Source organism: Rhinoderma darwinii, chromosome 2, assembly GCF_050947455.1.
Source record: "Rhinoderma darwinii isolate aRhiDar2 chromosome 2, aRhiDar2.hap1, whole genome shotgun sequence".
Lineage (NCBI taxonomy): Eukaryota > Metazoa > Chordata > Amphibia > Anura > Rhinodermatidae > Rhinoderma > Rhinoderma darwinii.
Genome location: NC_134688.1, coordinates 88,078,034 through 88,091,856, shown reverse-complemented (window position 1 = coordinate 88,091,856; position 13,823 = coordinate 88,078,034). Strand labels below are relative to the sequence as shown.

At 39.2% G+C, this 13,823-nt stretch overlaps 1 protein-coding gene across 4 annotated transcripts in view; it reads left to right on the top strand.

Annotated features, from left to right (window-relative positions):
- Positions 1–13,823, top strand: part of ZNF385A (zinc finger protein 385A) — a 211,098-nt gene that overhangs the window by 184,046 nt on the left and 13,229 nt on the right. For all 4 annotated transcript variants that reach the window (XM_075851880.1, XM_075851881.1, XM_075851882.1 and 1 more), the window contains one exon: positions 5,694–5,844. In XM_075851880.1, coding sequence (XP_075707995.1) covers positions 5,694–5,844 — 151 coding nt within the window. The remainder of the gene's footprint in view (positions 1–5,693; positions 5,845–13,823) is intronic.

Genomic DNA, 13,823 nt, shown 5'->3' with positions numbered 1-13,823 from the left:
CTAAAATAATTGCATATATTATACAGAACTGAAAAAAACTTATTACGGTTGAGACAATAGTGGATTGCGCTTTTGATGATTTCTTAGAATATGTACAGACGTAAAAACATATCCAATACGGATCTATCATGGACAAACATGGACATGCTTACGGAAATCTATATGGACGAAAATATGTCCATTTACAATGACGTTTTCTGGATGTAATACGGACGTTATTTTTTTATAGTCGTATGCATAAAACACTATACCATAAGTAGTCATGAATATGGGAAACTTGTCCACCCATTTTAATATTACATTCACCTCTCAACTACTTTATTTTGAAAGGATAATGTATCAAACATAGATTTTAAGACTTTTAGATGAGGGCCCCATTGTTTATTAATAGGAGGTCTTCCTAACCTTTTTTTCCCTCATTAAAAACAACACCTTAATTTAGAACTTAGGTGGCACTTCAAGCGGGCGATGCCGTATTGTGATGTAAAATCATGATAATTGCAGAGTGATGTATTCACACTGCACAGAATGCTCATTATACAAATAAATACATCATGTCCCACACCACAGTACCCTCACATTGGTGGCATATGAAGAGGTTTGGTCGTGGTAAGTCCAACTATAGCTTTTGCACCCATTTCTAGAGTGTCAAGCTACATCTGTTACTTGGATTACCCATACACTTCCCTTTTAAACATGAAATACCATGTTAAAAAAAAAAAGTTTTTTTTCTACTATTTCCAGGGTCAAGAAAAAAAACCATATGCTAAAATGCTTCATACTTGGATACATGTTATCAGCAGGGCAATGAATGAGTGAATTCTCCAGGAATGCCGTTAATATATACATCACTGTTGGTCGGTGTAGGTGAAAAGCCAAAAATGAAATCTTGGCTAGCCTTTCAGCTCTCAACATCCGTACTACAGCCAGAAACGTCTGTTAGCATTTGAGTTGTTTTTAGAGCCAGGCATGTAGTATAACTTGGGTTTATAATCCGATGTCTATGTATACGTCTCTGTATGTTTATATGCATTTAATTGTTTGTGTACATAGATGTATATAGAGTGAGGAGCAGCTTTACAAACAGTCACTCTTCACCTATCTCTGCTGAATTCACACTGTGGGAGGATAAACTTAGATAGCTGACCCGAGGTCAGGAGCGATAAAAATAGTTTATATAAGGTTCCCTGGTTGTATATATAACATATTCATGCCCAACATTTGTTTTTCTCAGCCTTGTACAGGGGTATTACAAAAGGAACTTAAAGCATTGCTTATCAGTTTACAGTTAGTTAAAGTGTCCATCATGTGCTTCAGTTGTTCTTTTTGCTTGTGCATTTTTTAATAGTTTCTTGGAAATTTTAAGCGTTGTCTCAGGATGACAACCAGTGTCCATATGGCCTATTAGAGTGCAGTCACACGTGTTGTATTTGCCTTGTATTTCTGCACCATAAAAATGCACTGCAGAAAACATTACATTGTAATTATATGGGAAACATTTATCCACAATTCCGACAATATTTTTCCCATATTACACTGTAATGTTTTCCGCAGTGTATTGTGGAAATAAAAGGCAAATACGCCACTTGTGACTACACCCTTAGGCTACATTCAGACGAACGTAACCAACCTCGGACGTGAAAACCACGTCCGAGGTGCACCCATGCGGGTCGTGTTATCATGCATCCCCCATAGATTAGAGTCTATGAAGGGGTGCGTGAAGTGCAAAAAAATAGGACATGTCCTATGTTTTCACGTACCCTTCACACGTTGAAATAACGGTCGTGTGAATGGCCCTATTGAAGTACATGGGTCCGCGTGATGGCCGAGATACGCGTCCATCTGAATGAGCCTTAAGGGTATATGGACTTCATAGAGGTGGGGTCACCCACCTGGGACCATCCCTCTATGTGCCAGAACCCAACGCAATACATAAACAGCCATTCAGAAAAATATATACCTAGACGAGGTTTCCCTAGGCGATAATAACTGGTCAACTGGGGTGAATGTAGCTGGACCCACAGAAATCAACTGATCACCAAACCAGCTTTATTTTAAAAAGTTTCCTTTAAGAGGCAACCACTTTAATAAAAGAAACAGCATTCGATTGTGACGGGAGTTTTATGAACTATTAAGTCCTCAACTTTAGTCACAATTTCATCTTTAAGGGAATCACCTTTTTTTTTTAGTACTGAAACATATTCTTTATTTTCTGACAGTATATTTTTTTTATTCTGTTTTCTTAACATGATTATGGTGGCAGCCATCTTTCCTGAGCTGCTGATCTGAGCTGTTAACAGTAGTTTACAGAAGGCTCCTGAACATAAAAAACCTCAGTCATAAAACTACTCATTAACTTCTATGGGAGAGAGTGTTGTGGGCATGCTCTGTGACTTGCTGAAGTTAATTTTTTCTCTTTATCTTAGCACATGGTTTCTGTTGTGGTCATCGTTACTACCTGCTGAATAATGTTCTTTGTACTGTACTACATATTTCTCCCTCATTCAAGTATTGCCATCACATACTATGTGTATGTATGTATGTATGTATATGTATATATATATATATATATATATATATATATATATATATATATAAACAAAGAAAAAGCAGCACCGTTCCTTCTGTGTGGGGTGCAAAAAATTCCCGTTCGGTTATTTGTCCCAAATAACCAATGCGCTCCAAAATACGAGACAGCACTCCAGAATTTGTGAAAAAATAGGATCACTTTAATGCAACGTTTCAGCCCTACTCCATGGGGCCTTGGACTGCTTGAGAAAGGCCCCATGGAGTAGGGCTGAAACGTCGCATTAAAGTGATCCTATTTTTTCACAAATTCTGGAGTGCTGTCTCGTATTTTGGAGCGCATTATATATATATATATATATATATATATATATAGCATGTGAAGGCATATATATATATATATATATATATATATATATATATATATATATATATGTTATAGTAAGTAGAATCTTTATCAAAACTGTTAGACTTTACATTATCTACTATTCAGTATTTGGACATAATCAAGAAGGAAGGATTTCATATGACAAGAGTTGCACTTCAAAGAAATAGCTCCAACCTTTAGCAACTACGATGAACCGTTGTATAGATTCGAAGGGTTTTCTTTCAATCTTGGTGCTCCTAGTATCATGCCACAGCCCAATTTCTTGTGTTAGAAGATTCAGCAGGATATAACAATATCTACTCCATGATTCTGTAAAATGTGTATATCCTTACACAGAGAAGGGGCCTGAGACGTAATTTTTTGGTTCCCATGGTTTGGCTGCAATCTCTGAGGGTAGACTGATGGAGCCAGAGAAGGAGCTCAGCTGATATACAAAATGAGTGACCCTTCCAAAGAGTTAGGAGTCAAGGGGATTATAAGAACTGAAGATGCTTATAAAGAGGGAATATTTTGTAATATGACTCTACAAGGCAAAATTATTTCAGATGAATTAAAATTCATTACCTAAGATTAGTATGGTAGATTCCCTAAATCTTCTGTCTTACAACTAAGGTGATTTTAAATCTATAGCAGATCCAGTCCTTAGAAGTAGTAGTCATTTTACCCATACATCCCAAGAGAGAAATTCCTACTTGTCAGCAAATGCAGGATATAAAACAGAGAAAGCATTTTCTGTACTCTAATTGTGCTGATATCACTATTTCAACATTTTAAAAATGTTTGTGAAATATTTCATATCTTTTGGATAATCCTTCACAAAATATTTTATGCTGCATGTTACTCTTTGGTATACAGATGATTCTGCAGATGGTTAAATGGGTCTTTCAGTCAGAAAAAATTGATGGCCTATCTTCAGGATAGGCCATCAATAGCTGATGGGTCAGGTCCGACTCCATGGACCCCCGCCGATCAGCTGTTTTGAAGGGGGTGCAGCGCTCGTACAAGCGCTGCTTCCCCTTCATTTCTACTTACTCACTGTGAAACTTCGACATGCATTAGCGGCGATTCCCAGGTATTGCAGCCTTTTCTCCCATTCACTTCAATGAGAAAAAAGGCTGCAATACCTATACCTGTGAATCGCCGCTAAATGCGTGTCGAATATTCACAGTCAGCAAGAACAGCCGAATGGCGGGGGTCCCGGGAGTCGGACCCCGACCCATCAGCTGTTGATGGCCTCTCCTGAGGAGAGGCCATCAATTTTTACTGGCTGGAATACCCCTTTGATTCAGGACATAAAATATTCCTATTTTCTTGGAATCACAAATTTCACTAACATGAAGTCATCTACAATTTCAGTTGGGCACTGACAATGTATAGATTTGTCAGCTTAATGAACCCACAATTAATTCTGCCAATAGTTTGCGTAAAAAGGCCAGGGTCTTTTGGGGTCAAATGGACTCTTCTGGTAAATACAATAATTTTGATATTAAAGGATATGTACCCTTTTGTAACCAACTGTTTTTATGGCTGCAATCCATCTGAAAATTAAGCAACTAAAAATAGCTTTTGTGTAAACAACTCCTATGCAGACCTGTGTGTTTCCATGGCTACAGACTACCTATAAACCGTGTGTAGTCTGGTCCTACAGTCATGTGTCCTGCAGTCACTCCCACTGACCCCTCTTCTAGCTAACCTTCCGACAGCAGAAAATGGAATAAATGGAAGAGAGTAACACATAGCACCACAAAGGGTTTATTTTGTACAAATCTGCCGTTATTTTGGTCTCGGGTCCAGTATTTTTTACAATCTCTAATTGCCAGAGTGATAGAAACTTATTTGTTTAAATTTCAAATTGAAATAACTTATGAATTTTCCTGCATATATAGCTCTCAACTTCTGTATTGACACAACAACCACTGTTATCTAACGTCTTCGAAAAAGCTAAGTAACTGCTAAAGAACTTACTGTATATTGAGTAGAGATTCGGGAGAAATACTCTTTGAGGCCTTATTCAGACATCAGTTGTAAATCTCGTCTGTATTTCACAAGGGAAAAACTGACGATTTGACATTAGAGCTGAATCAGTAATGTGTCAGAGTACGTTCCGTGTGTCACTTTTGAACGTCCATGTAGCATTAATGATCATCAGTTTTTCACGTCCGTAAAAAAAAAACGTCTTCTTTTTCAGCATCTCATATTCAGTCTGTGTGCTGTCAGTTCTACACTCGGACAGGACACAGTTGTGAACATCGCTCATCTGAATAGGCCCTTGATGTGCATTATTACTGTTATTTTTAAGTACGTTATATTGTCTGATAATCGTCATTGGCTTGATAACCGTAAAAAAAATATGGTTTCGTGTGCCATGTATGAATGTAGTATCTAGGCGGTTAATCATGTTATATTTAGGAATGTTATGCTCAGTTATTGGTCCTTCAGGGAGAGCTCTGAGAATATCACTGAAATAATTGGTACGAATATGCATGGGAATAGAGAATATTTCTTACTTAAATAATACAGCTTTCCATTCCTCTCTCCTGCTGTCACCAAATGGTCCTTTCATAGACGGTGCCCGACATGATCTCACATCTAGTGACAGTTGGTCAGCATATAGTTACATGGCACTGCACATGGCATCTGAAGCATTTGTTAATATACTATCTCACAATGATACAGCCATGTCCCTGATCAGGTATTTCCTCAGCATAGATATTGTGCTACTTACCATTATGGAGATTGTGATAACTGTTGTAATGCAATTGTACATTTTTTTTCTTAGAGTCAAGCTGAGTCACATTATAAAGGGAACCGACATGCTCGAAGAGTAAAAGGGATTGAGAATGCCAAAACCCGAAAAAAAGATGGAGACAGAAACACACCTATGATCAGCCCTGTGCCCAGTGCCAGCGAGAGTGATACAGACAGCAAAGGTGACGGAGATGTAACACTACATCTTCTTTTCTTATTCATCCATGTCAAAACATGTTTGTTGTCATTGGGTTTACCTGCCAGTGTAATGTGCAAAGGGACAATCTGACTACAAACACCGTCAGTGCGTCTCATCCTCAAAGCATTCACCCGACATGTATGGACAACCTCCAAGTACAAGCACGGCTGACTGCTTCCCATTTTCAAATTCACTATGCTGTGTATCTATCCACATTTTATAAAGGTTTCTGTGCCAGGAAAGTCCTTTGGGATAGAACTTTACAGCAGAGCTATAACTAAGCTTTCCTTCACCCTGGAAAAGATCCCGTTTACGGCCATAGCCCTGTATCTAAAGAGTGGGTTATTGGTGACCCCCTGTGGCATCAAGCTACACTCATAGTTTTAAGGAAAATGTTTTATGAAATTCATATGTAACGCCTGTTTGATATTTTAACCAAAATGGTGGTAAGGCTGAAAATCTGACCGTGTTTAAAGAACTATAAAACGATTCTGATGAAGAAAAATGGTCAACATCTCATACGTTGATTTTCTTCGACCACCACAACCCAAAAATTGCATTGTCCATGCTTATGTTTATGTTATTAATCACATTAATTGAATGAATTCATAGATATGTTATGTCATACAAGGACTAAATAGGTGTAGATATGTACTGCTAAATTGCATTGTAGCAGAAGCACCTTCATGTGTTCTGTATCATATTCTGTCTTTTTTCAACATATGCACCTTAGGAAATTTTGTAGCAACTTAATAGTGCTCCTCAGGGATCTCATTTTAAGGGTGTGGGACATTTAGTTCCTTTGTAACCGAGGAAGATGTAAAGTTGTGCCAAATTTCACGGAGGTTTAACTAATTACACTTTAAGACTTTCCAAACTCTTGCCATACGAGCCTGATATAACATTGTCAAAAGAGCATTAACCCTTTGCTTCCTGGAGTTCATGCCTAGTTTGTATTATGTAGCTGACCATCTGTCAGATTTTACATTACCTAAGCAAATTTTCTTTCTAAGCCGATTAAAAACCTCTTGGTAATTTGCACATTTACTCAGGCTCTGACTCCTCTTGACAAACTTTGGTAGAGCGCCCAGCCAGTGCATCTGTAGAGGTGTCCCTTGGTCTGAAGCCATATCGGCCTCTGAACAATGGACATATAGTATATACGCTTCTATATAAATTTACATAAGTAAATTATAAATTCAATCCCCACCTGCAGTCACAGTTTAAGCTCATTCAATTGAATCGAAAGTATTGTAAATACAAAGTGGGAACATATTCAGTGCTGCGCTAAATTAATCAAGTATATAAAAAGCCCAGAACCCCTTTGCTTTGAATAGGTCAGATACAAAAGAGATACAGGTAGCAATATATTATATTCATCCATTTATGAATGCATGAAATAGTCTATAAAAGTGAAAACTAGCAAAAATGTACATTAGGTGTATAGCTTATATGTTACTAGCTAGCAAATTCTGAGCTAGTAGAGGTTCCCCTCTCTATTTGGCGGAGTGAGGAGTGGCCATGAGTTGTATTAAAAATGTATCTTTCTGTGCACTCTTATATGTATTTAAATATCTACTAAAAATAACCACTATTTAAACGTCATATCTGTCCGTACATAGAAATAGTGAAGAAATGGCTCACGGCTGATACGTAGAATCATCATCTCCTAGTAAGAAGTTATTTAGTTCATTTCTCTCGCAGCAGTAGGGATCAATCATTTTTACAAATGCTAATATGAAAAGTTTCCCTTTCGACATATTGAATCTTCTCACCCTAGACACATCACTGCTTGTAACTTTATTTATCTTTTTGACTGGTCCTAAATTACTTGTGTGACAGTTTTACCCTCTTCATATTTTTTTGTAAAATCCTTTCAAAGCAAGGCAATACATGGGTTCTCTCATATTTGCTCCTGTTTTACACTATGTTTCAGAAATTAATTTCCTGTAGAGGTTCTGACACCAGGCACTTATTGCCAAAAGTCATTCGGATTTGCTGTCAAGTGTTAATATTTGGCACCATGTGCTAGTGCTACAGCCAAAACTGGAAATATTGATGATGCCTGGTAATGACATCATCTTCACCTAATATAAACCTAGCATGGCGGTTGTACCATGTAACATGATTCATTTAGTTTAATGGACCTTCAGCGTTTGACCTTTCATGGTCATAAGGTAGGTTCCAATGAAGGATGATGCAGACAACTGATGGCAAGAAATACTTTTCCAACATCTTCAGCCCCATTTACATCTCGCTAGCTGTCATCAAGATTCTGACTGCTCAAAAAATGGTCCTGGCTTTTCTATTTTATATAATTCCTACAATCTGTTCTGGGCTGTGAGGTGCATTGAGATGTTTAGAATTGGCTTTAAGACAACAGGAAAGGCGTATTCCTAAGCGTACGAGAGTTAAATGTGTAATTTTTCCTCCAGCTGTGGACACTTATCGAATGTTGGATAAATTCCCTGAGAAACATATCCACCAAAAAGTATTACACCCCTCTTTCTAAGTCCTTTATCCCTCAAAGGAAGGGAACATGCCCCTCGGTGCCCTCACTTTTATTTAACTGAACATATGTACCTCATTACGTCTAATTGTCTGTGATGAGGTTTGTCTTTTTTTATATGAACTTAATGCATCATGCACATTCAGGCCTCCTGTTAAATTAGCCATCTTACTTGTGTTATGAGGATTTAAGCACAACCTTATAGCAGTAATGGACATAGTATATGCATCCAGGCATGGTGGTACCAGGGGATAGGTTCTATTTTTATCCAGGACATATCGCTGTATTATGTCATAATAAAAACGGAAAAAATACTTGCCTCAGCAGGGTTGGACCGGATTGTACATGTGTGGGAACAGTGTATACTCTTGCGTGCCGCCGAGTCCATGTCTTCTCCAAACGGTTTTATGACATTTACTCTGAATGGCGATGAAGCCTGCCAAGCGCTCCAGGCACGTTCAGCAACATTCCCCCTGAAGGTCAATAAGCAAAAGACCATAAAACATTTTACAGCGAAGGAATAATTCTTCCATTTAGTCCTAAAATAAACTACAGTACTTTAAAAAATTCCTAGAGGTAGAAATGACGTGCCAGTGTTTCTAGATCCAGTTCATATTCGAGCATCATATTCTTGCACAATATATTGGCACCCGTTAAGAGCATATACTAGTAAATTCCCAACTTATAACAATAAAGGGAACACCTGGCCTTCACATCTGACAATTCTTAGCTCTTGGCGTCTTATACTCAGAATAGCCCCATGTTTATTCCAAGAAGTTTTGCTATTCTATTTTTGCTCATTTGCTATTCCAGAACCCCCCAGTTATTACATGACTTTGTATAAGATGTACATATCAAGCTATGTTCTTGTTAAGATCCTTTCCGCATTATACGCTCCTCTGAATGTGTCACGGACTGGTGTTACTTTACATTTCTCTAAGTGGCGGAATTCGCAAAGCCGCTGTGTGGTGCACAGGATTCCTAGAGTACAGCCCTTTAGCCAGCAATTAAAATATGTAGCCAAGTTCTGATACGTGTTTAGATGGCTAGAACAATGCAGGCTACAATTCCTTCCTATTGATATTGCTGTATTTTAGGGATGCGAGCAGGCCGCCAGCAAGGACACGAGCCATATGCTGTCAATGTGACTTTGTCTTCGATTTCATTGCCTATTACATTTTTACAAGTTTGAAGTCAGTAGGGAGACAGGAGGCAAAACAAGCTGTCGTGCCGTTCTGTGTCACAGTACTATTGATGTGATTAAGGTTCAGCTAGTAGGAGCTAGAGGTGAGAAGAAGGACCCACGGTATACATTTGGTAAAGACTGTCATATAGCAGGTTGGTCGGGGTTAACAATAATGATGGATATATGTCAGTTGAACATTTTCTTTTCAGCAGTTTTGCATACCAGTCTGCTCATCCAAACCATGCCCAATTTACAAACCAACAGAAGGTACTCCTCTTTTCTGGAAACAGAGTAACAACTTAAAGGGAATGTGTCGCTAGAAATTATTATTATTTTTTTTCAGTTAAACAATTAGTATTTAAGTGATAACACATTGTTTTAATTTTTTTAACTTTTTCACAAGTCAGGAAATATTATAAAATAGATTCTAATTTATAACATTTCCATGTGCTGGCCACTAGAGGGAGCAGTTCCCAAAATTGCAGCATTGGCATGTGGTAAAGGAACCTCATTGATGTATGCTGCAAATTTGGGGTGTGCACACTCTCCTCTAGTGTCCTCACACAATCCCCCCTCCCTTTTTCTGGCTAGCGCCAGGAGAAGGAAGGGTTTGAAGGTCTTCAAACCTCCTACACTGTGTGCCGCCATTTTCTGAGCGACTGCACTGTGCTAGGAGGATTAGATACAGGGTTCAGCAGACAGTATTGCACGAACATACACAAACATAATACAGACGAACATACATGAACATAAATTACCTGCTCCTGCCGCCTGCCTCCGCTGGTCAACGCTCCTCTTCCTTGCGCCTTCGCTTCCTTGAACATATGGCCGGAAGCCGCGGCCAGACGTAGCCATCTTACTGTCCGGCAGCGGCTTCCGGTCTACATGAAAATGGCGCCGGATTTCACTCTACGAACGAGCTTAGTTTTGGTCTGTGTGGGAGCGGCGCATGGCAGCCCACATAGAGAAGTAAAAGTCAGAAAACATTAAAAAGTAAAACATAAGAACACAATTAAATACAATTTTTGAAAATATTACATTAAAAGCAATATGATAAAAAAAATAAAAAATTTATGACACCTTCCCTTTAAACAACCAATTCCTTCCCCCTGCAGACAAACTGCATTCATGAATATCATAGAACTACATATATTACTCAGGGGAGCTTTATGGAACCTGTACATGGTGCCTCACTTCATATCACAAGCCAAGGGTGGGAGCGTTTTTCTTTTCAGGATTGGGGTGTGGGGTTTATGTTTACTTAAGAGGGGTTGTACACAGCTTTTACCCCTGTGGTAGAATAAACAACCAGACATCAGGTATGCCCTACACGGATATGACTATATGTCTTCAAAGGGCAAAATAGTAATACAAAGGTGTCGCTGTACTCCCTTTGAAGTTATGGATATATCGGTGAAGAATATACCGATTTAACCCCTTCCACTTATTTACAGGTGCAGTTTCCAATCTACCAGGTCATTTTAATTGCTACAATTTGATCATATGGTTGGAGCTTGTGACACACAGCTTTTGTTGACCTGCCGCACTTTGACAAATGCTTTTACACATTTTTTTCTAACTGCCACCAGATGGTTCATATTATCCACATTTTTCTGCATGACAGGTGTTTTAAGGTATTCTGTATACACCACGGAGAACATTTATATTACTAATAGTTGTATCTATGGCATTGGAAAGAATGAATTCTAAATTCTATAGAAAGCTGCAGGATAGAAGTGGTTTCTCGATGTACTTCATTATAAGTCTTTAGAGATCGGCTTTTATAATACGAAGCATTGATTTTCCTTTCATCACTAGAGGGCTCAGTCCACAGGCACCTATATATGACTTACTGTAAAATCACATAAGTAGGAGCTGTAATAATAATAATCTTTATTTATATAGCGCCAACATATTCCGCAGCAGTTTACAATACAAAGTGCCTGCGGATTGAACCCCTAGCAGCCTTGTGGGTGGCCACGATTTTGGTATAATGCATTTGTGGTGAAACTGACGGTCAGTGGTCAGTATTACAAAAACGAAACACCAGAGATCTGTGACGTATATTGATAAAAGTCCTGTGCTCACATATCATAACGCTTTCCCTCGTTATAAGTGGCGGTACAGTTTAAGGTGTTTTTACCATTTCTCTGAATACTAAAACTTTCAAGGTCAGCTGTGAGTGAGCTCAGGGGGAGGTTAGTTGTTTCTGCACATATGGGTGATGTGCTGAGCCAGGAGATTTTCACAGTGCATGTTCTGTGCTCTCACAATCCTCTCAACTCTTGTTTATTTATTTCTAGAAGACATTCCTTATTTCCCTTCTATCCCTTTTCTTATTCAGAAAGACTGCTTTTGCACACGAACGTGCTTTTGTGGCGGTAATATCCCCAAAAATCCAAGGGAGAATTTCGGCCCCATTCATTCCTATGGGGCCATGCAAACTCTATTGTGGCCGGGGGGTAGGGAAAGACATCTTTAAATTGAAAGTAATCTTCACCGTTTTGGGAGCTGGTTGCATGTATCCAACTACTTGGGTTAGTCTTAGAAACTGACAAGACGTGAATGGGGATGAGCTGCAGTGCCAGATATAGCCTATGTACAAAAGTGGCACTGTTTCTGGTACAAAATAGGCAGACCCAGTTCTCTAATCCTGGATAACAATGTAGTAAGGCAAGTTACGATTTTTCGTGTAAATTCTTCAGACACAACATCACGTTTCTCATGGTACCTAGGGCAGCTGTATTTTGTTTAACATCCTTAACGTGGAAACTAAGATTAACCTCTTAACGAAACTGAAAAATCTAGTATTTTTTTTTTATTACGTATGGCGTTATTGAACAGGATTAAAAAAAAACGTGGCAGCTTTCCTCGAAAAACAGTGCCACATCTGTCCACAGGTTGTCTGTAGTATTGTAGCTTAGACACATTCTTGAGCAGCAATACCAGATACAGCCAGTCTACGGGTGTGGTGCTATTTCTAGAACGAACCAGTTATGTTTTTTGCAATTTGCTTTCCGCTTGCCATTTACTTCTCAATAGTAGACGGCACCCTGACATTAAACTGATGGGGAAAGAGCCATTAGTTGCGGACATTCTTTTGTTGTCAGATAAACCTGGTTGAATGGCCTATATACAGTAAATGTCATGATAGAGGAGAGGAGCTCAGTAAGAGGCATCTCACTGTGTTAGGGTTGGATGCAGATTTCCCATCCTAGTCACAGCGTGCCCTCCTTATTTCTCGCATCCACCCCTGCGCATTGATGTCTCGCTGTGTGATTTCCATTCAGACCATGTCTTTGTGCCTTCGCACATACTGGGAACCTATATATCAAATCGTTGTGTTTGAAAACCAGAGCAAAAATAGCAGGGATATCAAACAATAAAAACGCTTTGAAAGCAATGTCTCTTTTTCTTCCAAGTTGAGATGATGCTATTTTTACCCGAGTTTTGTAACCTGGATAGTTTCCTTAGCGCAGGACCGTCCTTGCTTCCAATACTGGAATAAATCACTGCTGTCCTTTTATTGTTTTTCTAGTGAACGCTTTAAATATGTTGGCTCATTACACGTAACTGATCATGATGTTCATAGTTTTTTTTTAGCTCTCTGTTCACTCACATGGTTCTGCTTATCAGGCCCTTATTTCTTTCTAGACACTTGCACATGTGGTAAAAGACCATGACAGACTGACCATGTCTACTAAGCTGCTGAAGGCCTCACTATACCGTCATAGGAAAAATATTTACACAGCTGCAGAGGGAATTATATACTTATCTGATAATGAATTCTTAAGTGCTGGGCACCCGTGGACACCTACCTCACAAAAGGGCAAAAGTGCTATTAGCATCTATCAGTAGTTGCTACCAGCACTTCTGCACTGTACTGAGTATCACTCCTCAATCTCTCCTGTAACATGACAATTCAGAGTTGTCACCCATTGCTGGGGAGATTTGTTCCTGGGCTACTGCATGAATACGCTTCACTTTGCTTGCAATAATTAAGGAAGTTAGGGGCGGACACTGACAGCAGAGAGCCTCTGTAGTATTTGTGTGTGTGGGCCGCCATTAGGCCGCACACACAGGCCACTCACACACAGGCCACACACACGCACCACTCACAGACTGGACACAGGCCACATACACGTGCCACTCACACACTGGACACAGGCCACACACACGTGCCACTCACTCACTGGACACATGTTGTATATGTGCCAGTCACCCACTGGACACTTACTAACTATTCAAACGTTGGGCACCTTCTGCA